General features: G+C 40.8%; 1 protein-coding gene across 2 annotated transcripts in view; it reads left to right on the forward strand.

Annotated features, from left to right (window-relative positions):
- LPP (LIM domain containing preferred translocation partner in lipoma) overlaps positions 1 to 24229 on the forward strand; it is a 448510-nt gene extending 424281 nt beyond the window's left edge. For both annotated transcript variants that reach the window (XM_065876726.1, XM_065876727.1), the window contains exons 7-9: positions 16977 to 17155; positions 22714 to 22834; positions 24101 to 24229. In XM_065876726.1, the coding sequence (XP_065732798.1) occupies positions 16977 to 17155; positions 22714 to 22834; positions 24101 to 24229 (429 nt within the window). The remainder of the gene's footprint in view (positions 1 to 16976; positions 17156 to 22713; positions 22835 to 24100) is intronic.
- The last annotated feature ends 226 nt before the right edge of the window (positions 24230 to 24455 follow it).

A 24455-nucleotide genomic window follows, 5' to 3' on the forward strand; every position in this document is an offset into this window, starting at 1 on the left:
CTTTCTTTCCATTAACAGCTTTATGAAGTATAATTGATATATAAAGAACTGCACATATTTAATGTATAATTTGATGTTTGGACAATGCAAACACCCATGATACCATCCCCACAATCAAGATAATAGATATATCCAACAACATCCAGAGTTTCCTTGTGTCCCTTTTGTTTTGCTTTGCTTTTGCTTTGTTTTTTTGTGGTAAGAGCATTTAACATGTGATCTGACCTCCTAACAAATTTCAAAGTGCACACCACCAGATTATTAATTATAGACATTTATGTTGTAGAGCAGATCTCTAGAATTTACTAGCAAAACTGAAACTTTATACCCATTCAATAAGTACTTCCTATTTCCCTTTCTTCCCAGCTTCTGGCAACCACTATTGTATTCTCTGCTTCCGTGATTTGACTATTTTAGATACCTCGTGTAAGTGGAATCATGCAGTATTGGTCCTTCTGTGACTGATTAATTACACTTAGTATAATGTCCTCCAGGTTTATCCATATTGTTGTGAATAGAAGGATTTCATTCTTTTTTAAGGCTGAATAATATTCCAGTGTGTGTGTATGCCACATTTTCTTTATCCATTTGTCTGTCAGGAGACACTTGGATTGTTTCCACACATGGTCTGTTGTGAATAGTGCGGTGCACATGGAAGTGCAGATATCTCTTTGAGAGCCTGATTTCAATTTGGAATCTTTTCTATAGGGCATGTCATTCAGTCATAGAGAATGTGATATAGACCTTAGGTGTCATCTAGTCCAACCTTTTTTCTAACATAAATGAGAAAACTGAAACACAAAGAAGAGGGATGACTGGACATCACAAAGCAAGTGTATTCGGTAGAATTAGGTTCAGCTGGAGTGACAGAAATCAGCGATGAAACAAAACAGTGTTGATTTCTCTCTATGGAAGGAAGTAGAGATCCAGGACAGTGGTAGGCAAGGACCCAGTCTCCTGCTGGTTTCCTCAGCCATACTCAGCTTGTGGCTCCTACTGAGGGGCCCAAGATGGCAGCTCCTGCATCCCAATGGACTGAGACCAGACCCCTTCCCTCTGAGGACACTTCCATTCCATCTTCAAGTCCCTAGCCAAACTTACCTGCAGGGAAGGCTGAAAAATGTCATATCTATTCAGGACAGCTGTGTACCTAGCTAAAATTTGGAGGTTCTAAAGAAAGATGGGAAGAGCAGCTATAGAACAACTATCAAGGCATACCATGGCAAATTCAGGACATTTCCAGGACTAGTATTCTGTTTCCTGACTCTAGATTTTTCTCACAGAGATGTGATCTTTAATTAAAGCCTATAGACCACTTTGAAATGTATAAATTCATCATTGTATGTGTCCATACAACATGCAGTATTTCTCCTTTGCTTAAGATATTTTTGTGTTTATTAATCCCTAGGCCTTGTAGATAGGAGTCAGGCAGACCCACATTTAATTCCTGTGTTCCAATTTGTGACTTCAGGTACATACGGATTAAAAATATAAACTTGAGTTTTTTCTCCTCTAAAATAATGATAGTATTTTATCAGTGGCATTGTTTTAAGAATTAAATGGGATAATACCCATGAAAAGGCCTAGTCCAGTGCTTAGTAAGGAAGTAGGTATCTAGTGCTGCAAACGTTAGTTCCCATCTCCTTTCTCCTCGCTTCCTCGGGTTTCCTCTGGGGCCACCTCAGTTTCCTAGGAGGTCGTTGAAAGGAATCTAAATCCTTGACAAAACTCTTCTCCAGATACCCACAATAAATTTGTTTAGATGCATCATCAGTTCTTTTTTACTTTATAAAAACTCACATTTCAGACAATCTTCAAAGATCGGGAAGCTCTGGCACAATCGTAGAACTTTTTAAAAGTTATGGATGTCTGAGCCCCGACCCCAGAGATAACGATGAAATAGGTCTGGGAGTGGTCCGGGAATCTTTAGTTTTTAAAGCTGTCTGATGAGTCCGTGCTGTTCTGTTGTAAACAAATCAATATGGTGGCAGATTGGAGTAGACAGAAACGGGGAGGCTGAGAGGCCCATTAGGAGGCTACTGTGATTATACCTAGGTGAGAGATGATGGAATAATGCGGTAGAGAAGGAGAATAATTGATGAATTTACATATTCAGTAGGCACAATAGTAGAACTTGGTGCCTCACGGGATGCAGGAAGAGGGAAGTTGATACTGAGTTTGCTGTCAAACATCTTTTAATAGTAGCAAAATTTTAGCTCTTGAAATATACCTAACTTGAACTTACTGGTTTGAGGTAAAAGATGAGAAGAAAATATGTAAAATATGATCGTTAACATTACTAAAATTTTTTGTTATCTGGAACAGTAACCCAGATCCAACAAGGTAAAACATAAGAGAGACAAAAGTCAAATCTTATTCTTAGCTTTAAAAATTAACTCTCCAAGTACATATGAGGATCATTTAATTTGACAGACATTCATGTCAAAAAAAAGAGAAAAAAGACTTTTAAGGGAGACAGTTTGACCCCAAGATCAATAATAATAAATAAGACCACAGCAAAGTAAATGCACCTTCCGCAGCACTCATATAAAGAGGAGCGTGTGGAAGAGGGGAAACGGTAGTTCCTAGAGTGATGTGTTTATTCCTGGGGCCCACACATTGAAGGGAACTGGTGCAGAAGAGGATGGTCAAGAGAATAAGATGAAAGAAATCATGTCCCTTAAGTAATTGTTGAAGGAATCCAGGTGTTTATCCCAATAAAGAGAAGGCTAAGGGGAGGGACCATTTTTTTTAGTATTCTTTAGGGCTGTTATATAGAAAAAGCAACAGACTTGTCCTGAGAGGGCGGAAATAGGGCTAATGAGGTGACAGGTATTTAAATTGATATAGTAAAGAATATTCTAACAATTAGACCTACTGGTAGAATGGACACCTTCTGAGACAGTCTGCTGTGACTGGACATGGCACAAGCAGTCCCAGGGACTGGACAAGTGTTGATTGACTGAGGATGTTACAGAGGGGATTTATGGATCAGACAGATTGACTGGGGCAGATGGTCCCTAAGGTCCTTCTCACTTTGATGTTACTCCATGTTGTATGTGAAGTTGTAGCCCCTTAATTTTTTTGACAGTACAATTAACTAGGTGATTTGCCTTTATTAACTGATGCCAACGCTAAGAGAAAGTTGTTGTCTTTTCACATGTAGAGATGTTAAGAATAGTACTGGAAGCTTTTGAAGAAAAAGATCTCTATACATATAGTTCTGTACCAGTTTATTCTCAGGCTATTACTGGGAATAAACAATAGCTTTCCAAATCTGAAAAACACATTATCCCCCCGTATGGAAGAGGAAGGTCTATTTTACGTTTATATGGTTTGGGCATTATTGTTACTCAGAATGCCTTAGCTGAATAAACCTAACTGGCCTCATCAAGTTACAGGATATTAACTTATGTGGCCATGTCCAGAAGTTAATATTTATTCATTCAAGTATTTCTTCAACAAACAATCTCTTCCATATTTCATTCACCCTCTTTCATGGTAGAAACATACATTTTTAATTGTTATATTGGAAGAGCTCGTAATCAAATATGGAAGCTGTTCTTATGTTTCAGTTACTACGGTTACATGCCTAACTACTCCAAAACTTAGTAGCTGAAGAGAACAATCAACATTTATTATCTCTCACGTTTGGTGGGTCAGGCATTTGATAGCATCTCAACTGAGCAATTCTGGCTTGGGGTCCCTCATGAGATTCCTGGATCTGAGTTCTCCCAAAGACTTCTTCACCTATACGTCTGGTGCCCAGCCTGGGAATACTTGAGTACCTGTTCTAGAACAGCTGGGCTTCTTCAGGCATCTCCCTCTATCTGCGTGTAGTCTCTTCAGCGTGGCAGCTTCAGGGCAGCTCAGCTTCTAACATGACAACTCAGGGCTTCAAAGGTATGTGCCTCAAAACAAAACCATCTCTCATTTTATGAGTAGCACTGGGAGTCATACAGCATCACTTTTGCCGCATTCCATTGGCCAGGCAGTTACAGATGTCCTCCCAAGCATCCATTTCTCCCTGATGGACTGTCAGGGTCACACTAGAAGAGGAGTATATGGGATGAGATATGTGTTGATGTCCCATCTTTGGAAAGTACACTGTGTCATAGCATATAGACAGATGACACTCTACACAGGGTCTGTGCTCTAATGAAGGTATGAACAGTGCCGTGAAAGAACAGAAGAGTAGGGAAGTGATTAGTAAGGAAGGTTGCATTCACATGCCCTGGGTCATAAAATCTGAGCCATCTAACTTGTTAAGAAATGTTCAAGGCAGAGGCAACCGTGGATATAAAATCATGCAAGAACAAGGCGTGTGAAGTGTTAAAGAGTTTGGATTGACAGGTTAAAGACTGTATTGGGGGAACGGTGGGATAGGTGCCTGGAAAGGGAAGGGAAGACAATATCCTGAAGGGCCTTGAGTGTTAAGTTGAAAAGTTCAGCACTGGGGAGTAGTGACTGGCTTTAGAGCACAGGCGTATTGGATGATGCTCTTGTGTAATCTCCATCCACATTCTTTCCTGCCTTTGATAGTAAACATATCATCTCTGTTAAAGTTTGCTTCCTAGTTTAAACTGAACGCAGACTCTAAACCATCAAATCATTTTAGTTTTTTTTTTTTTTTTTTTTTTTTTACCCCACCACAAACAACTCTAGGATGGCATGCATTTGAACAAACCCAAAGTGATTTCACTCTTCTAATTTTCAGAGCTCTTGGCTAGATGCAGAGTGAGAAATTCATACCTTTTTCAAGTAGCGTGGGTTCTTTTTTTCCCAATTCCTCTCATCCATCTGGTTCTCTGGAGGTCTTGGAATACAGGAAAGTGTTAGTTCACTGTGCTGAAATCCAAAAAAGACTGCTAAACTGTGAAAGAAAATTTGCATTCCAGAGACACTGAAAGAGTTAGTCCACCACCCTTCTGTAGCAGCAAAGAGAAAACATCTGTATTTTCTGTCCCCTTTGTTCTTCAGTAGTTACAGAATGGAAAACCCTATATTCGTTGGTTCTGCCTTTCTCACCTACTTAACGTAAACCACTTTCGGCACGGTGAGGGTAGAGAGAGGAACCAAAACATGGAATTATTTTATTTCTTGGGTCAGAAAATATTACCGCCAAGATACAGTTGAAGGAAAGGAAATCACTTCACCGGCTTCACTTTGTGCTCTTCAGAAGGTCACGTTCTCGTGAATAGGTGCCGGAGCCCAGTGTTTGACATACACATTGACAGTGCTCTGCTCAGAAGGAAACTACACAGTCGCAGCAATGATGTTGCCATGTCGTCATGGTCTTCCTAAGTGATGGTGCTGTCTTTTGTCTTCCACCAGCAGAAGTCTAATTAGAAGGGCTTGTTTTCACCAGAAGCCAAGTCATTGCCAAATCTGTTAGACTGATCTCTAGAGAATCGAAGTTAGCTCATGGCCCTCTGGCTGTTCCCTTTGCCACTCCCAGGAGTTAAAGGCTTAAAAGTTTTCTTTCTTTTGAAAGAGGATCAAGTTTGGTTCAAACAAGCTTTTCTGTCATCCCCAGAAGTACAAGGAGAGACCTTCTGTGACCCTAGTTGTTTGGCCCGGACCACTTATGGCTTGTTATAATTTAGGAAGTAATTGCAATTCATAAAGCCAGGTAGAAGATAAACATCTTGGCAGAGCTGAGTTTCAGGCAATTCTGAAGGGAACCGACACGTGAGCAGAATGGTATTGGGAACATTTCTAGTCTCTGCTTGCAGTTCTTGATTCTAATGGATGATTCACAATAGATTTAATTCGGATCTGAAATGCACAGGCAGGCAGTCATTGCTATGTATACATGGGGCTGAAAACATCATCACTGAAACCCCAGTTTTAGATTTTGCCCCTGGATGGATCAGTTACCCATGGTAGACAAATACAATAAGTTAAAAGAGTGTTGTCCTACCTACTACGTTGTGTGATTAACTTCAGGTCATTTATATTCTTAGCGAAGTTTGTAGCACAGACTTTTCTGAGAAACATAACTCTTGCTGAGGTAAAACCAAAAAACCCAGGAATTGGAAGAGAACTTAGGTAGTTAAATGTCATTTACTTTTTTCATTCAACAAATACTTATTAAGTGCCTGTTATATGTTAAGTACTGCTCCAAAGGCTGTGAATGCAGCGTGTCTCAGGCTGGTGGGGAGATAAGCACTAAGTATGTCAGCAACTAAATCCAGGAGGTGATATCAGATAGTAATAAGGACTGTGAAGAAAGTAACAGGGTCATGAGCTAGAGTCTGGCTCAGGAGAGGGGACTGCTTACATAGTGTGGTGATGGAAGGCCATCTGAGGATGGTGATGGAATTTCAGGTCTGTCTATGGGAATAAGTGCTATTGGATGACTCTTGGGAGTATTCATTCCCATTCACTCATTTACTGACTTAATAAAATGTTTATTCTGTTCCTTCTGTGTGCCAGTCATTTTTCAGTGAATTAGGGGTGAAGCAGTGGACAAGACAATGAGCCCTGCCCTATTGAAAGTTTTGTTCAGCCTCAAAGCAATCATGGAGTTTCGAGGGACCAAGAGGTCTATTAACTTAAGTCTCTTATTTTAGGGGTGAAGGAGTTTAGGCCCAGAGGAGCAGATGCTTTGCACATGCCTCCCTGCCAGTGGCTGGGCTTTGCAAGACTAGAGCACAGCCCTTGGCTTAGGGTCATTTCTCTTTGTCACTGTACCATGCGGGATTTCCATAAACATCTGTTTCAACAATTCCAGTTTCAAATAGTGCTGGGCTTAGTATTGGGACCCAAAGATAAGTCATTTTCCCCATCAGGACCTCCTGTCTACTCTAAATTGAAGAGAACATGATTGAGGGTGATTAAGATGGTACCTCACAGGCACAGGTATCGGGTTTAGTTAGGGATCCTGCCAAGTGTATCTGCAGTAAACTACATGTTGTTCCATGAGGCTTCTCTGTGTACATCCTAAATGCCTGATATGTAACTGGTCCATCACTTATTAGGTGTTCCAGGTATGTAAAATTATAATAAGAAAAATATCTGTTGAAAACAAAACAACAAAAATGAAAGGAAAAAAACACACTGTATTTTCTCAAACTCCATATACATAGTATTGTGGATGTCTGTGTGTACAGATCATATTTTCTTCTCTCCAGTAATAAGAGTAATACAAAGTAACCTCTCAGTTGATTAGTCAGAAACTGAAGAACTAATAATTAGGTTCTGTTCTCACGTGGAACAGTAATTTTACCCAGAGAAAAGCACTTTATGACAATATTTTTACATCTCTTTACATTCTTAAAGAGTGCATCTTACATTTCTCATCTCATTTAATTATCACAATTCCGGAAGGTAGACAGGACAGGATAATTATATCTCATTCTATGAATGATAAAATTGACACTCAGATTATGGAATTTTGTTCAAGATGCCGTGATATTCTAGCTGCTCTGCAAAGTGTCTGCCTCAGTGAAACTGGTCTGAATGTCTATTAATAACCTCTGTTTACAGGTTGCAAATAGCAGGCGTTATAAAAGCTGGACCTAATACATCATGCCATGATGCTGAGTTTAGGATTAGCCCCTCTGAGTTACTGGCCAGAGAACCTCTATACGTATCAGTGTGAGACAGCCTTGTTTTGACAGTGACAAAACCCCAAATAATGTAATATACTCCACCTAATGATTTTCCATTGGTCGTGTAAATAATTGTCAATAACTAATCAACAAGAGTTGTCATATTCTTATTGTTAACAAGGGCCGGAACACCAAAGAGAAGTTTTGGTACTCCAGAAAGGATTTAGTATGGGGTTTGGAAAGAGCACTACATAGAAGCCAAGGTAATTGGTTAGAAACCTTGGTTTCTATACAGTGCTCAGCTCTCTCACTAGTTTACAACATTAGGCAATCAACTTTCCTGAATGCAGTGTCCTAGTATATAAGGTGAGAGAGTTGGGCAAGATGATTTTAATAACTTTTTTCAAGTTCAAGCAAACTGTGTATTTGTGAAAGGCTATAGCACAGCAGTTTGCTAAAGGTTAATATCTCCATTCAATGTAATTGCCATTAAAGGGAACCAGATAGCAAGAGATAGGAAAAATCTGTTAATTGGAGAACAGTGTGAAGTAGAAGAATGAACAACTTTGTCTTTGGACTTAAAAGACATAGGGTTTCAAATCCAGCCACATTTATAGGCACATGGAATATAACAGGGGTAAGAATTCTACCATTCTACTGACTGTTGTGGAGATCAAATGAGGTCCTGGCTGTGTACAGTTACTAAACTTTAAAAACTACCAAAGCAAAGTGTCAGTTTTTGTTTTGAGAGTATAAAATGATGTAAATTACTTTTATGAAGAACTGAGGTATTTAAGTGTTTGAGGTATAATAATTTTACATAAAAGGAAGAACAGCTTTTCCACAAAATTCTCCTGGAAGTAGGGGGGAAACCTCTTAGGAATCCAGGAGCCCATTTTATGTTATTATGTAATCCAGTTGTCCCAGAGTATCATGTACAGAATTCCTTCAATAATCCACTTCTTTAAGTAGAGATGTAAAATATAAGAGATTTGATGGTGAAACAAAAATTGGAAATGTAGTGCTTACATATAATAATTAAATGATCAAGGAATGTCAAATTAATTCAATCTATGTTCTACTCTCCTAGAATTTGTAAGAATTACACAAAACTAACATTTATTATACAGCCAGGCACTGTGTACTTGTTTTCATATATGTGATCTCATCTAGTCCTTACAACACTGCCGTGTAAATATTTTCATTCTCCTATACTACATGAGGAAACAAAAGATCGAAGAGGTCAAGAAAATTGCCTAGATTTCAAACCCAGGTCTCTTAAATCTACCAGTAATTCTCTTACCTCACATAACAGACTCTTCTCTGGCTCCTGAGTTAACAAGTCCCAACAGACTGTACCTTAATGATGTTGTAAAGGGAAATCTATGGTCTGACTTAGCTTGGAAGGAAAGGAATTCTACTCTTTTTTTCCCCCTCTCACAATGATCTCAGTGGAGTGCTGTGATCTTTTAATTTTGCTCCTGGCATAAAGGTCTGACACGCTCGTCAAGTCCCAGCTCCCCCATCATTTTTCTCAAGGGTTAGGAGACGTTCAAGATAACTGTTTTTGTTTGGAACAAACTAGCATTCCACAAGAGCTAGTTTTTAAGGTAAAATCGCACCTCTCTGGGCCTGAAGGTATAGACAAACTAAATGTCCTTTAATGGAGATTCTTTTTTTAATTCGAGAAAGCTCAGATTGTAAGCCCAACCTAAGTGCTTCAGAATAAACAGGAGGGCATTATTTACTTTGTGAAGAATGTGATTTGTGGCTCATGGCAAAATTGAATAAAATGATCTAATTGTCTTGATGTTTGTGTCCTTTCTGTGGGTTTTTTTCCCTTGTGGTTTTAAGACACATTTCTTAATTTTAAATCCAGTTTATTTAGTTCAAATATAAACAGAAAATCTTATAAGAATTGTTTTCCCTAAATTCTGTGTTAATAGTCACACGTTTTGTTTGAGTTAGTTTAACACCAAGACACACGTCTCTAGCAACGTTGAGTTCCCTTTTACCAATGCTGCCCAGTACACTGATTTTGTTACAATATTCTTCCTGTGAAATGAATTTTGTCTCAGTGTAGGCATATCTGGGACTTATATAATGAAGACTTTTGTTATAACACAACATTAATTCCAAAAAGTGTTATAATGTGGGTTTTTTTTTTCAAGAGCCAACTCAAATCCCACTTAGAATAGATTCCCAGAATCGTACATCACCACCACATTGCCTGCTCCCTCACCATTCATAAGTAATTACTCTCTTCTCTGTGTTCCCATCACACATTACTCATTCCTCTGTAACAGCAATTTGTTGTGCCCTTCGCCTCTAGTCAGTTATTTACAGAAGTGTCTACCTCTCCTACCATGGTGGGAACCTCTGAGGGCAGGCATGGTGTCCGTCTTTTCTCTCTTCAGCCGTACCTGCCAGGATGTTAAATGTTTTGTCCCACTCTTTAGGCTTCCTGCAATGTTAAATTATGTGGGGAGGCAGCTCTGCTCATCAGAAAATTGTGTGAAAAGTTTTTTTAAAGGGTATTTATGAGAAAGCTGAGGTAACACAGGCGTTGGATGCAAAGAGTTGTGCTCAAAAAGAGTAACAGAAGTGACAAAAATAAGAATGTTGAAGTCCTTTTACTGAATTTTCAGTTACATGTTTCATAGCTGTCATTTTGTGTGTGGCGGTAATGACATCAAAAGAAAATACATCTTGATGTATTTATCAAATGTATAGCATTTGATAAATTGACTCAAAATTTTTCCTGTTTTGAAAAATCAGAATTCTCATCTACAGAGTAGGAATTTTTATTCTAATTGGAAAATCACAGTCATAGGGATGGGATATCACTAGTTTTACCATTGTTATTTTCAGACCGTTATTTTCAGTCTGTTTTGAAACATGTATTAGATACAAATACAGTATAGATTTAGATTAAGATATAGATATAGGCAAAGGACATTTGGAAAGTGCACAAAAAACTTTCAGTAAGTAATGCGTGCCTCACTGGGAGGCAGAGCTGTTGGGCAGTTTTGTACTGCAGGCTTATTAGGAAAACTACCAAGATAAAATGATGTCTTCATTTGTGAAGGAAACCCAGAAGTACTGTCATTACCTGGGAAGCCTTGATTACCAGAATCAAGAATAAGTTTGTATTCCAGAATTAAAGTAGGTAATACAATTATTTGAGTTTAAATAATGTCAGTGGCATTTCAACGGAGCTTGCTGAGTCATAGCCCTGTTCTCTTCTTACTGTACCGCGTTGCTATTCTGTTGGGAACACCTACACTTAGGCTGTGCTTCCCAACTTTTTTCACATCACGATTCATGTGGAAAGTGATGGCATTCATTCAGCACACTGGCGTGAGTAGATGAGGCTTCGCTTGGCCCAAGGTGACTGCTCAGGGACTATGGAATCTCTGGCCCCTTCTGACCCCCCCCCAAATATGGTATACCTGGGGCCCATTTGAGGCACACTGTGTCTTAGCCTGCCGGTTGAGAAGCTTTGCACTAGAGACTTGTTTTGCATGATTAAATAGAATAATTTTATTTTATGTCAAGTATCCAGAGTTTATTCGTGATGAAACCAATATTTGTGGAGCATCAATTTTATGCAAGGATACTGTTGTAGATGCTAGGGATCCAACAATGAATTTTCTGTCTTACCCCGTGGGAGCCAATGAAATTGACAGTAGACGAACTATCTTAAGATCTCAACGTGAGGGCTTCCCTGGTGGCGCAGTGGTGGAGAGTCCGCCTGCCGATGCAGGGGACGCGGGTTTGTGCCCCGGTCCGGGAAGATCCCATGTGCCGCGGAGCGGCTGGGCCCGTGAGCCGTGGCCGCTGAGCCTGCGCGTCCGGAGCCTGTGCTCCGCAACGGGAGAGGCCACAGCAGTGAGAGGCCCACGTACTGCAAAAAAAAAAAAAAAAAAGATCTCAACGTGTTTCCTCTCTTTATTTACATGCATGTAGCTTGCAGGTCGTCAGCCTTATATTTGTAATGTGGAGTATGTATGTCTACTGAAATATGGAATAGGTATACTGTGATATAGCAGTGGGGTTATCCACTGGATGGAGAATTAGACCTATACTCTAATTCCAGATCTTCCACTAGTAGTTTTCCCTCTCTGCACCTTAGTTTCTTGAATCTGGTAGTTGGACCAGACGGATGGGTTTTAAACTGTACTATATGGATTCCCCATAGGCTCCATCCTTTCCTGTTCTTTATCCAGAAGTGATTTTGGACTCTTCTGGATATGCTTCTTTGATAAATTGTTTCCCTGAACAAAGGATTATGGAAGAGGGAGGCAAGTGAGGGAAGTTGAAAACTGCTAGACCAGAATAATCTCTAAAGACTTTTAAAAGTCTCATATTTTCTAACTCTCCTTTTTTTTTCTTTTTATTCTTAGCTCAACAAGACCAAAACTGTATGTAGAGCATGAGATGTCACCCTTAATCTTTCCAAGAGTCTTTTCTGCTCCAGTATTGCTTTGGTACCTTAAAAAAAAAAAAAAAAAAACAATAAAGACTGAATATAAGATCACATTTTAATTTTATGAAATGAAAATTTTAACATTTCTAAATGTCAATACTTTATAGTCTTCCAAATCTTCAAATATTTATGTCTCTTGATTTAAAATCTTCAACAGCGACCACACATACACCTAAGTAATATATAAATTTTAGAAATATTATTTTCCCCATCATCTAACTAGTAGTCAATGCTTATGTTACCTGTATGCTTCATTTAGATTCAGATGATTCTTCCAGCTCTTCTGACTGTGAATTAGAGAAGTTATTTATATAATATCCAAGGATAGAAAAGATACAACCAGATTGTATCTCTAATTTAAAAACAGTTGCATTGGGGAGTTTTGTGTACAAGATTTGTTGATTTTATTTTCACTTTCACTTAACTTTTTGTTTTTAATCACAATTGTATTGCCATCATTTCAGAGAAGTTTATAAGCTGTGCCTTTTAGCAGTTAAATAATTTCTTGGTTTTTCTGCTACTCTTAACATCTCCTCTTGGTAACCACAGTCTCATTGAAGTAACTGCTTAAAACATTTTCAAAAAATTCTGAAAAATCTCCAAACAGGGCCTAGGATTTTTAAAAAGCGTAAAATCCAGACTCTTCATTCAGCTTAATCCAGAAGGTGTTTCACACCTGGTTACTTGTTGCCTAATGTGTGTCATGGACCATGGAGGTCCTGGGCAAGGATGCTGACTGTTGTGGATGCTGTATCGCACTGCCCAGACCCCCTTCAGGACTGAGGCTCTCACTCCCCCACTGGCTGGGATTGACAGTTCACAGCTGAGTCCCTCTCTTCTTCCTTGCAAGCAGCCCGTATCCATTGGCTGGCAGATGTAGGGATGTAAAAGCCCTACCCCCTAGCTTCAAGGAAAGACAATTCTGCAGAGCCATCCTAACTCCAGAGTTCTCCGTGAAACCATCAGAAGCCTTTGTTATAACTGAATCATAGTTCAATTCCTCCCTCTATCCAGATGCTTCCTGTTCTCACCCACAGGCATGAGCTCAAAGCCACTCTTCAATAACTTCTTTAGTGCAAAGCTCTGTTTCAGAATCTGATTCCTAGCAAACTCAACCTATGACCATAGCTCCACACGGGGAGAGCCGGGTGCCACTGTTTGGTCACGGAGGTTGACATAAACCTTTAAATCAAGGACATTATAATATTCGGTGTCATAGAAGCATCATACAATGCTATGGGAGTGGAAGAAGTGACTTATTTTGCTTGGAGTATAACAAAGGAAGAATTACGAAAGGTTTTGCAGAAGAGGTAATGTTTGAGCTTAACTTCGAAGAATGAGTAGGTCTTCTCTAGACAAAGAAGGATGTGAGGTAGTCTGGGTTTGTAAAAGAACACAGCTTATTAAAGATGTGGCAGAGAGCTCAGTGTGGCAGCTGGAAGGTGGGCTCCACGGGTAGGGTCCCAGTAGAGATGAGTTCAGAGCCAGGCCATTAAACACTCTACTGATTTTGAAGGTTCTTATGCTGGAGTGTCCTCTTCCTTCCTAATTCCCGTCTGTCAAACTTGGCACCCCTACTTCACATACAAGATGTAATTTGAGTAGATATACTTAGAGACACCCTTCTTCCACTTGTTTGCTTGAAGGCTTGTTATTTCTTTTTCTATTTTCTTAAATACTATTTTATTTATTAACCGTTTCATTTTAACCTGCTTTCGAAAAGCCTCATGTTTATATAAAGAGTGTATCTTTTAGTCTGGCTTTAAAATAACCTTCTATAAAAAGACACAGAGATCTTTCTCTATCGTGCTTTCTCTATCGTGCTTAAAATTCTACCACTAGCAATTTCTGGAATTCCAAGTGGTAAGGTACAGTAAAGTTTAGATAGTCCAGATTTCTAACACATGAACCCTCGTTTCAAGCCTCAGATGAAGGGTTGTCCAGTTGTTTTTAGTATATCTCTAGTAATGGAAACATTGACCTTTACCTGTTTCTGTTAATACTGATATATCACGGAGTAACAAAATTGCAGAGTTGGAATTAATCATTGTTTTACAGGTGAGAAAACCAAGGTCTAGAGAGAAGAAATCATTTACCTAAGGTCATACAGTAGGTGTTGACAAATCCAGAGGGACGATTCATATTCTTCATCTAGCAACTTTGTCTCTCTATGGCTACATAATGAATTCATCAGATACCTATCTGAATTATTGGGAGGCAGGAAACTGGGGTACCAATCCATCCTCTGCCCCTAATCATCTCCATGACTCAGGTCCCAGCTGTATCAGTCTTTCAGGTCTGTTTTCTCACCTGGGAAATCAGAGGTCTGGACTAGAGGAACTCTCAGAGCCCTCCTCCCAGACATTTTTAGAGTCTTTATCCTTTCTTTAGGAGCAGATATGTCTAAGAGTCCTAGTGGGCCAGTTGAAGACTGAAAGCAGAAGTAAAGAGAAAGGGCTGAAGAAGATTCACACGTCCTCCTCAACCATTTGCTAGTCCAAGCTTCTAGTCAGATGCATTCTTGGAGCCTTTATTTTCTGATTTAGGGGCATTTTACAATAGTCTCACTTTAGGTATATTTTACACTCTTCTTCCTTTGTAGCAGAAATGTTCAGATTACCTGTTCTTTAAACATGGACCATAAAGTCTTTTCTTAGAAACTGACTCTACCTTATATGCTGCTGCTGGTTTTGAGTAAATGGGCTTGAATCTCGCAGCCAAGCCTCAATGCAAACAAAAATATTTTCTGGTCAAGCATTTTCTCGTTTGTTCAACTCCATTACAGGGTTGGCTTTAAAAATAAAAAAAAAAAAGTTAGAACCCACAGAAGAGCAAAACACAAACCCTGGGAAGACAGTTTCCAGCCACATTAGCTCAGATCACCAGGGTAGAAAAGAACCAGGGCCTTCATTGTCGAGACCATCGTCATCTCCACTCTCATCTTATGTTCTTCTGCTATTTTAATTTCACCACTTCAAAATAGGGGGAAAATAGGTTAATAGTTTCCATGAGTTTAGACTGTGACCAGAGGCATACTAAGCAATTTCAGAACCTCCAGCAACCGCAACTTGGAGGAGAGTATGGTGATGGATTTACTGTCCTCTGGATTCCAGAGTTAGGGGCATCGGGCCAGCACTGTGATGCCAAAGTGGGATGTAAACAATATTCCTTCCTTCGTTCTTTTTGCACATATTCATCCTGAGTTTCTTTTTATTCCAGGTAGTATACTGGGTGAAGCATGGGACAGAGAAACACATTCTTAAGACATAGTCCCTGCCCTTAAAGAATTGCAGTATATAGTAGAGGAAATAGACATATGTGCAAATAATTTCAATACAGTGAACGCTGTGAGTGCTTTAAGCAGCATCAATTAAGTGCTCAGGAACGGGAGAGAAAGAAGCAATTTATTCCAACTGAAGGCATTGAGGAAGTCTTTACCGCCTTCTGACCCGTACCTTGAAAGGTCAAAATAGCAAATTGTGATTCCTTCTAGGCATTAGCCAATGCACAGAAATATGGAAGTTTCTCATAGGTTTGAACAAAAGTGAGCCGTCTGAGACATCAGGGGAATCTGGGCCTAAAAAGGGAGTTTGCACGTCAGGTAAGGAACGAGCTATTTTCACATTGTGGAGCCATATAAGTTTTTCTAGCAAGAAAGCTGCTTGGTCACATCCGTGTTTTAGAAAGGAAACTGGAAGTCACTGTGAGGATGGGCAAGTGTTACAGGAAGAGAGATGGAAACAAGAAGCCAGTCAGGAACTGTTGCTGTAGTTGTCATCATCACACTAGTTATCTACCTACAGGCACGCCTTGCCTCATGCCCATTTAAAGGTTCTAGTGGTAAGAGGGAAATTACTCCTTGATTTCCACATCCCTTCGAGTTCTGCATGTTTCTAATCAGATCCCCATCCCAGGTTTATTCTAAATCGTAAACTCATTGAGTCAGTCCAGACTTCTCAGTTGGAATATAGCATATTACATGTGAAACATGGCTGTTGGTAAGAGAGCATGGTATTCTAGGCAAGGATGGAAAGTTAACAGCTAATTGTATCAATCTTTCTGAGTCCTGACTCAATAAATGGTATCCCTTTTAAAGCGGGGGGGGGGGGGGATTTATTTTTAAAGATGAGCATATTTTTAAAGCCAAATAAATTGACTTTCTTAATTCATTTCTCAAAACTGGAACCCCTCTAGGTTCAACATTTCCATCAAGAGTTCACAACACTAAGCGTGGAGATGGTGTTTGAATCAAGACTTTATATGATCAAAAGCCTCATTGATTGTGCTGAGCTCTGATTGGGTTCTGCAACCAGCATGCTGTCTACAAGTCTGGGTCATCAGAAAGACCACTCTAAAATGTTAAGATCCTTGGTGACCCCACTAGGATTTTGATGACTAATCAAGTTTTAGAAGTAATAGAGAAGTATTCTTCCAGTGGAGAACCTGGATTGTGTAGTTCAGGGGTCAAGAAACTATCGCCATGGCCAAATCCAGCCTGCTTTTGTAAATAAAGTTTTATTGAAACACAGTCATGCCCATTTACTTACACACTGTCTATGGCTGCCTTCCTGCCACTACAGCAAAATTGAGTTGCTCTAACAAAGCTAGAAGTATTTACTACATGGGCCTTTACAGAAAAGTTTGCTATTACCCCTGCTGTATTGGAAAGGAACACGAGTAGAAGTCAGACAACATGAGTTCTAAATCCTAGATTTGCCACCCAGAACCTGCATGACCTTAGAAAAGCCACTTGATCCATCTGTGTTTCATTCTCTCTGTAATGAAGATATATACTCTGCCTTCCTCCAAGTACTGTGATAAGCACATGAGCCCATGTGTTCTATAACCGTGCTTGTCATGCTGTAAGTTACTACATAAATGGAGCTCTTCACGTCTTAGCCTAATGTTGGCATTTTTCTTTTCCTCCTCAGAATACCCTGGAGCAGTGCAGCGTGTGTTCCAAGCCCATCATGGAGCGGATTCTCCGAGCCACTGGGAAGGCCTATCATCCTCACTGCTTTACCTGCGTGATGTGCCACCGCAGCCTGGATGGGATCCCGTTCACCGTGGACGCTGGCGGCCTCATCCACTGCATCGAAGACTTCCACAAGTAGGCAACCTACTCTCCCTCCTGCAGCCTAATTGTCCTCTTGGGGTCTATTCTTACTGCCTGTATCCGGGCTTCACACTCTTCTCTCTCCGAGCTATAGGATCTCCGGATTTGGTAGGACGTTAAAAAGAGGTTATTTATCCCCTCCTCCAATGCAGGAATTGATATTAGGTACTCCATGTGGTCCTCCAGCCTGGCCTCTGCTTCAGGACTTCCCTGGGGCTTATCCATCACATCTTTGTGTAGCTCTAATTATGAGGAAGTTGGCTTAGCCGCAGAACATGTGTACTGGAAAGAGGCAGGGTCCTGGGGTAGCTCTCCCTGGCCTAAACATGAACAAGATATGTGACAGTGGACAAATTGCCCAATTTCTCTGAGCTCTTCAGTTTGGTCATTAGACCAGACCCTGTCTTAAAGCTTCCCATCTGAGACAGCCTAGGGTTCTCTCTAGAGCTGACCTCTACGTCTTGGCCACTCTGCATATAGGAGGTTATGGGAGGGACTGGCACAGGGAACAGTTCAACCCCTCTTGCTAATGCAGCCTCTCACATATTTTGAGGCTATTTTATGCCATTATCAGCATATTCACACCCTCTGCTAAGCTCTACCCCCACCCAGGTCTTCTCTTCCTCAGGATATTTTCTAATCTTTCGATGACGATTAAAAAGTAGAATCTTAAGGTCAAGACCACTTAACTGATGGGCCTGGAAAAGTATGTCACCACTTCCTCACTTCTCTAATTTGTAGATCCCTCTTTATTACAGCTGGAGTTTTCATGAAAATTGTATAGCTTTGCATTTTGCTTATTCTTATTTGGCCAGTTTGTTGGCTAATTGGTTGATCACATTTGTTGCATATTTCTAGGAACCATACGACAGCTATAGATGTGGTTTGTAAATGGCAGACACGGAGGCTTCTGGCTCGTGTTTGCTTCGCAGTGGCTTTAAGAACAGTCTGAGGCTCTCAGAGAGATGAAGCTCACATGGCTCACCAGTTTGGGTATCTGTTCTATGGCCTCCAGATGTGCAGTCTTGTGGGTTAATTTTCACCGCTCTGTTGACTGTCAGCAACTGGGAGGTACTTGTCACAAACAGTCTGGGGACCTGAGATTTATATTTAAAAAAAAAAGAGTTTCCTGACCACTTTTCAAGTAGCAGGGAAAGTGAAAGCCTCACCAAAAGATGTGAGGCTGAATAAATTTAAAAAACAAAACAAAACCCCAGAGGCAGGAATTCTCGACCTGAATTAGACAAGAAAGGGCTCACTTTGAAAGGGCAGTCACAGCATAAATTGTACTTCGCGTTATTGATATTTTTAGCTTCTAATTACACATGAGAAAAAAAAACCTGCATCTATTTAAGGGAAGTGAAAAGATACCATTGGGGAGGGTATTTCTGTCACTGTTTCTCTCCTTTCTTAGACTTACCCTAATCCAAGAAAGACTGATAGGTATAATCAGAGCACACGTTTCTGTTGCTGAAAAAGACTGATATGTTACACCCCTCAATTAAAACAGGAAATCAATTCTGACAAATGTAAGTTTATATCTATGCCATTTATCTTTCATTTCTAGGAGTGGGGAGCATAATTAGAGACTTGTGACTGGTGACATGTGTGTGGGTCTGATCACTCCAGGAAGGCAGACTTGAGCAACTGAAAGGGAAAAAGAATCTGAAACCCCCAATGCTTCCCATCACCGCTCATTCAGTGGCCAGTTAAAATACAAATTATTAAAAATCATGTTGTCTGCATGATTGGAAGGTATGCAGGGGGAGAAGCTTTTTGATCTTTTCTCCATTTCCCAAAGAAGAATAAAAGATACATTTTACAGAACTCCGTTTCTGAGTCTTGAAAGGACTGGAATAAAAAGCAGCTACAAGTCCAACCCATTAGCCGTGTCTTAGCCATGGACATTGCATGGCTAAGAAGAGTGGACTGCAGAGAGGGGAACATAGCTGCCTTCTGCAGATTCCTGGTCATTCTGAACAGATCTCCCATTTGTGAGCTTTTGGGAGATGTATTTCAATTCTGTTCAACCACATCTATGAAGAGCCCTCTGTGTGCCAATTACTGTGCTCAGTGCTAAAGGAGAGAAATTGCGTAGGTAGAACTACGTAGAGAGAAGCCCCTGTCTGCATGGAGCTTGCCAGGAGGAGGGGAGAGAGTAAGTGCAGATTCTGTGTGATAGGCACCAGGCAGAAAAGACTGTAAAGGTGACGATGTGAGGCACAGGCAAGGGCTTGAGCTGTCAGAGCCAGAAGATATTACTCGGCCCTGGGATCTGAGTAGGCTTCTGGAAGCAGAGTGTTTTAAATGGGAAATGGAGATTCTTGGCAGAAGGAACAACTCAGGCAATAACGAAGGGCCCAGAGTGAAGAAGGGCTCTCTGCTTTCAAGAAAGATCCGCTTGGCTGAAACTAGAACAGCCTGCGAATAGAAGCTATGGTGAGATGCACGAGGCCCAGGAGAAGGGATTTATCTCTCCTGCCTAGAAACCCGTCCTTTAAACTGGTGCTTCCCAAACTTCAGTGGGCTTACAAGTCGCCTAGCGATCTTCTTAGACTGCACGTTTTAGTTCAGGAGGTCTGCCTTTCTGACAAGGTCCCAGGTGGTCTTGGACTGCATTCTGAGCAACAGGCTTTTGAAATGCTATTTTTAAAGCCTTGCTTATGGGCTGTCCCCTCCATAACTGCCATCAGTCAGGGTTGGCCCAAATCCTCCATCCTATTAGGCAGAAACCCTTTCCCACATGTCATTTCAGATGACTGCTCAAACTAGTTACCTGGCAGACTGCCTGTATCGCACCCTCACCCCCAAAACACGCACGCGCGCGCGCGCACACACACACACAGACTTACTTTCCATTTCACCTAAATGGCCATCTTTCAAGGCCCAGCTCAATTTTCTTCTACTCTAATAATCCTCCTGTGATCTCAAACGCTCCCTAAACCCATGTTTGAATTTATATCTCCTTCTCTATGTTTTATAGTTCTGTAAATTCACTATAGATAGCACTTTACATAGCCTGATTAGTAAAAAAAGAACACACACACACGCACACACGCTATTTTACAGTAACCCCCTTAAATCATTTTTGCAATATGGTAGGATACGTATATATGTTAATAGAACAAATGCAGAAATATATAGAACTCCCTCACCAGTGTGATTGCTGGAGTTTGAGTTTATTTCTGTATTCCCAGTGCCAGGACAGCGAGCTCAGAAAAGCAGATTGATTTAACTGACCCTTTCACTGTGTTGTCTTTATTCCACTATCTGTGCTTTCTTAGCAGGGATGTTACATGCATCCATTTATTTGTTTACTCAGCATCCATTTGTGGATTGCCAGAAATGTGCCGGGACCCAATGATTAAGATCATCCCTCTCTGAGCTTTGGCTCGCATGGCTGTAAGGCAGCAATGATAAAAGTATTTCTTAATAATGTTTGCTATGAGTAAAGAATAAGGCTCAGGGCATAGAGTGCTTAACAAGGCTTGGCGCAACAATAAGCACACAATTTTAACCATCAGAAGTGTTTTTATCAAATTAATTTTATTATCATTGTCTGCTTAGTGAGCTGAGCCTTGAAATAGACCACCTGGGACTTTTAACAGTCCTCCAAATGCCCGCCAAGGAACACAGTGGGGACGGTGGAAACCACTTCCTGTCTCTTCACTTTGCCTTTTCCCATCATAGAAATGAGGCCAATTGGTAAGAAGAAATCATTACTCAGCGAGAATACAGTCTGTGCCTTTCCAGAGGGGAACCTTGAGATTGAACATAAAGGCCTGAGCAACATCTTTTTACGCGAAATGTGGCAAATTCTTCATTCCATTAGATACTGCCTGACTTTCTACCTTCTGCACCAGCCACACTAGTTATTTCTAGAAACTCAGAAATAGAGCAGATCCTGGCCTTTGGAAGCTCACAGTTTTGAGGTCTCCAAAGATATGCAGATAATTACTGCTAAAATAGGCAATTTCAGTGAAAGATATTTTATCCTCAAGGAGTTAGTAATCCTCCTTGGGGACATTGGGGAAGACTCACAGATAAAGTGATAGGCAAGACACACTTCTGACCTCACAGACTTTACAGTCCCATTGGGTTTGGGGAAGGAAATTTTGCAGCTGATTCCAGAAGGCTGCTTATTTCACTACTAATGACCCAGATTCAAAAATCATCAAGTAGTCCAAAGCAATTTTTTTTGCCACTGAGTATGAACTTCTTGCATAAAGCACCAATTATAACAGCTCTGATTACTGCCGCAACTGTACCACGATCCTTTAATTTTTTCTTTCATAGCAATCAATTGATCTACTGCTTAATTCATATTTATTTAGATTGCAGCCATACAGATGCCTTTTGGGTGCTGCTAGGAAAATTAATATGTACATATAGAGTATAATGTATGTAAAGATGCTTTGACAACCATAAAGTGCTCTGCAAAGAGTTAGAGTACTATCATTATTTCTTTTTAAGTCTCTCTACAAATAGATGCATTTTAACATCATTAATCTTAAAACCATTACCGAGCTGCTCAGTCAAACTGAGCTGCTCAGTCTTTCTTTTGTAATCTTTTCAGTTCTTATCCATGTCCGTTTCAAATCACGTCTCATTTCACACCTTCATAAAGACCACACCTAATTTCCAGAAGATACATATGGGTGCACAGCCTATATTTGCAGCCTATTAATCTGTTACGAGAAAAAAAAATGTTACGGCCATTGGTTATATTAAGGAATATTAAGAGATTAGGAAATATTAAAATTCCTCACCAAGAGTTAACCTCAAAAACATATGTACATATATGTGTGTGTGTGTGTGTGTGTGTGTGTGTGTGTGTGTGTGTGTTGGGTGGTATATTCATATACACATACCCTTTGGAAGTTCTAAACTCCTTTGAAGAACAGAGAACTGGACAGCTTTATAATTTTTTCTTTTTAAACAAAAGTTTAACACAACCAAAATATAGGAATTGCAGATTTGGCCATAGGAAGTTTGGTATAAAGAGTATTTAAACTCGCTAACCTCTGCTGCTTTGAAAAGATACGTATTTGAGGTTTCTCGTGTTCATTCCTAGAATTCAAGACACATTTCAAAGAAGAGGCTTAATAATTGGGAATGAGGCAAAGTAACCAACCTCGGGATACTTGGGTAGGGCCTGGGGAGCACATGCAAAAGTCAGAAACAAGTAGGGGCCTCCTTGCCTCTCTGGCTGACCTGGCCAAGCCCAGGGTTTGTGTTTGCGATCTATCCACAGGTGAATCCCACGCCACGGTAGCTCTTCATGCAGAAGCAGTCCACACACTCACTCCCCTACCTCACCAGATATCATGGTGTTTATCATCTAGAAGGACCTCAACAGTCACCAAGTGTGAGTCCCTTATTTTTAGCTGAGGAAGCCGACTCAAGGAAAGCGACTTTTGCTCAAGGTCACACAAGACAGCAGACCAGGTGTCCTGGCTCTTGGTTTACACCTTTTCTTTTCACCTCCAAGTCTCATCTTTTTGCCAGTGTCCATGCTCGTTATCTAACCAGAACTATCTCTCCGTTTTCAGGAAGTTTGCCCCCCGCTGTTCTGTGTGCAAGGAGCCTATCATGCCAGCCCCCGGCCAGGAAGAGACTGTCCGGATTGTGGCTCTGGATCGCGATTTCCATGTTCACTGCTACCGGTGTGAGGTCTGTGGTCAGTGCCCCCTCACCCTGCCAGGCCCACTAGAGCCAGATTTTCATAAATATAGCAATTATTAAATCTGGGGGAGCCCCTAGTGCCTGTGTTCATGGGACTTGTGTTTTACAAGAGGCCTGTAACCCAAGCTGGAAGTGACAAGGGAAGCCTCTTGGCCGAGGGCCATGTCTTCATTTATACAGCAAAGGGCAGCAAGTCTTTCTCCTCTAATCTGGGCATGAAAAGGTATAAAATCATTCAGAGAATGATTTTAAAACATTTTCTTATCGTCCTATGACTTACCCAGAGCCCCTCTTTGAAAGCACTTTTGTTGTTTGCTCCTAGCTCTCCTGAGTGCAGCAGTTCGCATTAGCTGTCTGCGAGAGACAGTATGAACTTCTTTATTACCACATCCTCATGAGATTGGCTCTTCTAGTCCCACGAGGAGATTTTCCCAAGACACAGGCTGGTGGGGCTGGCAGGGTGGCCCCTGCTCTCCAGGACTGCAGTCATTTCATTCACCGCCTGAGCTGTAACGACCACCTGTTTCATGCAGTGTGCTCTGTTTGGCCCTACGTGCCTCTCTCTGGCCTTCACATGAGCAAAGAGAATAAAAGACTTCCAGCTTTTACACTAGGTTTTATGAGTAAAGAGAAACGGTGTCCTCTCCTCCATGCTGTATCCTTTAGAAAGTACAGCAGGTCATTTCCCTCTACCCCCTGCCCCCAAACCTTAAGATTTTACTTTCTTTCTAAAGTCGGAATAAGTAAGTAGAGCCCGTTGGTGGCCCTTCTGCTTAGCAGGAGTCACTCTACAACTTAGCTTCTGCCCTGGAGTTACCAGGAGATTCTGTCCCTGCACCTGTATATTACTTTTGAGAGATCCTTAAATTAATGATAAATGGCAAAGATGAATTAATGATTTGGGATCTATTCTTGTTTTATTTTCTCTTGTGTTTGTTCTCGTTGTTTGGGTGAGGGGAGCAAAACTACTAGTTGGGAGCCTAGACCCTCAGGTTCTTCTTTTCCTGTACCTGTATTTCCCATTAAGTGATCTCAGGAGGGTCATTTCACCCTGTTCATATTGATGTCCCCAGTCTCTACTTAAGCTTAATGCAAAGCATACCATGTTATATCCTGCAGAAGGAGTTGAAGGGGCTGGTGGTGTATGAAGAGGAGAGGTAGTAGTTGGCCTCATTATGGAAGCCTTGAATGGAAAGCAAAGGAATTTGTTTCCATTTTCACTGATATCCTTTCCATCTGTCTTCCTTCTTCCAGGATTGTGGTGGTCTCCTGTCTGAAGGAGATAACCAAGGCTGCTACCCTTTGGATGGACACATCCTCTGCAAGACCTGCAACTCTGCCCGCATCAGGGTGTTGACCGCCAAGGCTAGCACTGACCTTTAAATCCAGTCACCTATTTAGCGGTTAGTTGGTGGCTCTGAGAAGGATGAAACACAAGAAAAATATAAGAAGAGAAATAGGAAAAGAGAGGAAAGGCAATCAAGCTATGGGATGGTCTCTACTTCATCCACTATTAACCTTCCTTTAGAAACACATAGAGTATGAGATGTTTTAAAGTTCTTACCAAATACACATTTCACATTTAATCATGTAGGACCTTGATGGGCCT

The sequence above is a fragment of the Phocoena phocoena genome, chromosome 4 (assembly GCF_963924675.1).
Source record: "Phocoena phocoena chromosome 4, mPhoPho1.1, whole genome shotgun sequence".
In the NCBI taxonomy this organism is placed as follows: domain Eukaryota; kingdom Metazoa; phylum Chordata; class Mammalia; order Artiodactyla; family Phocoenidae; genus Phocoena; species Phocoena phocoena.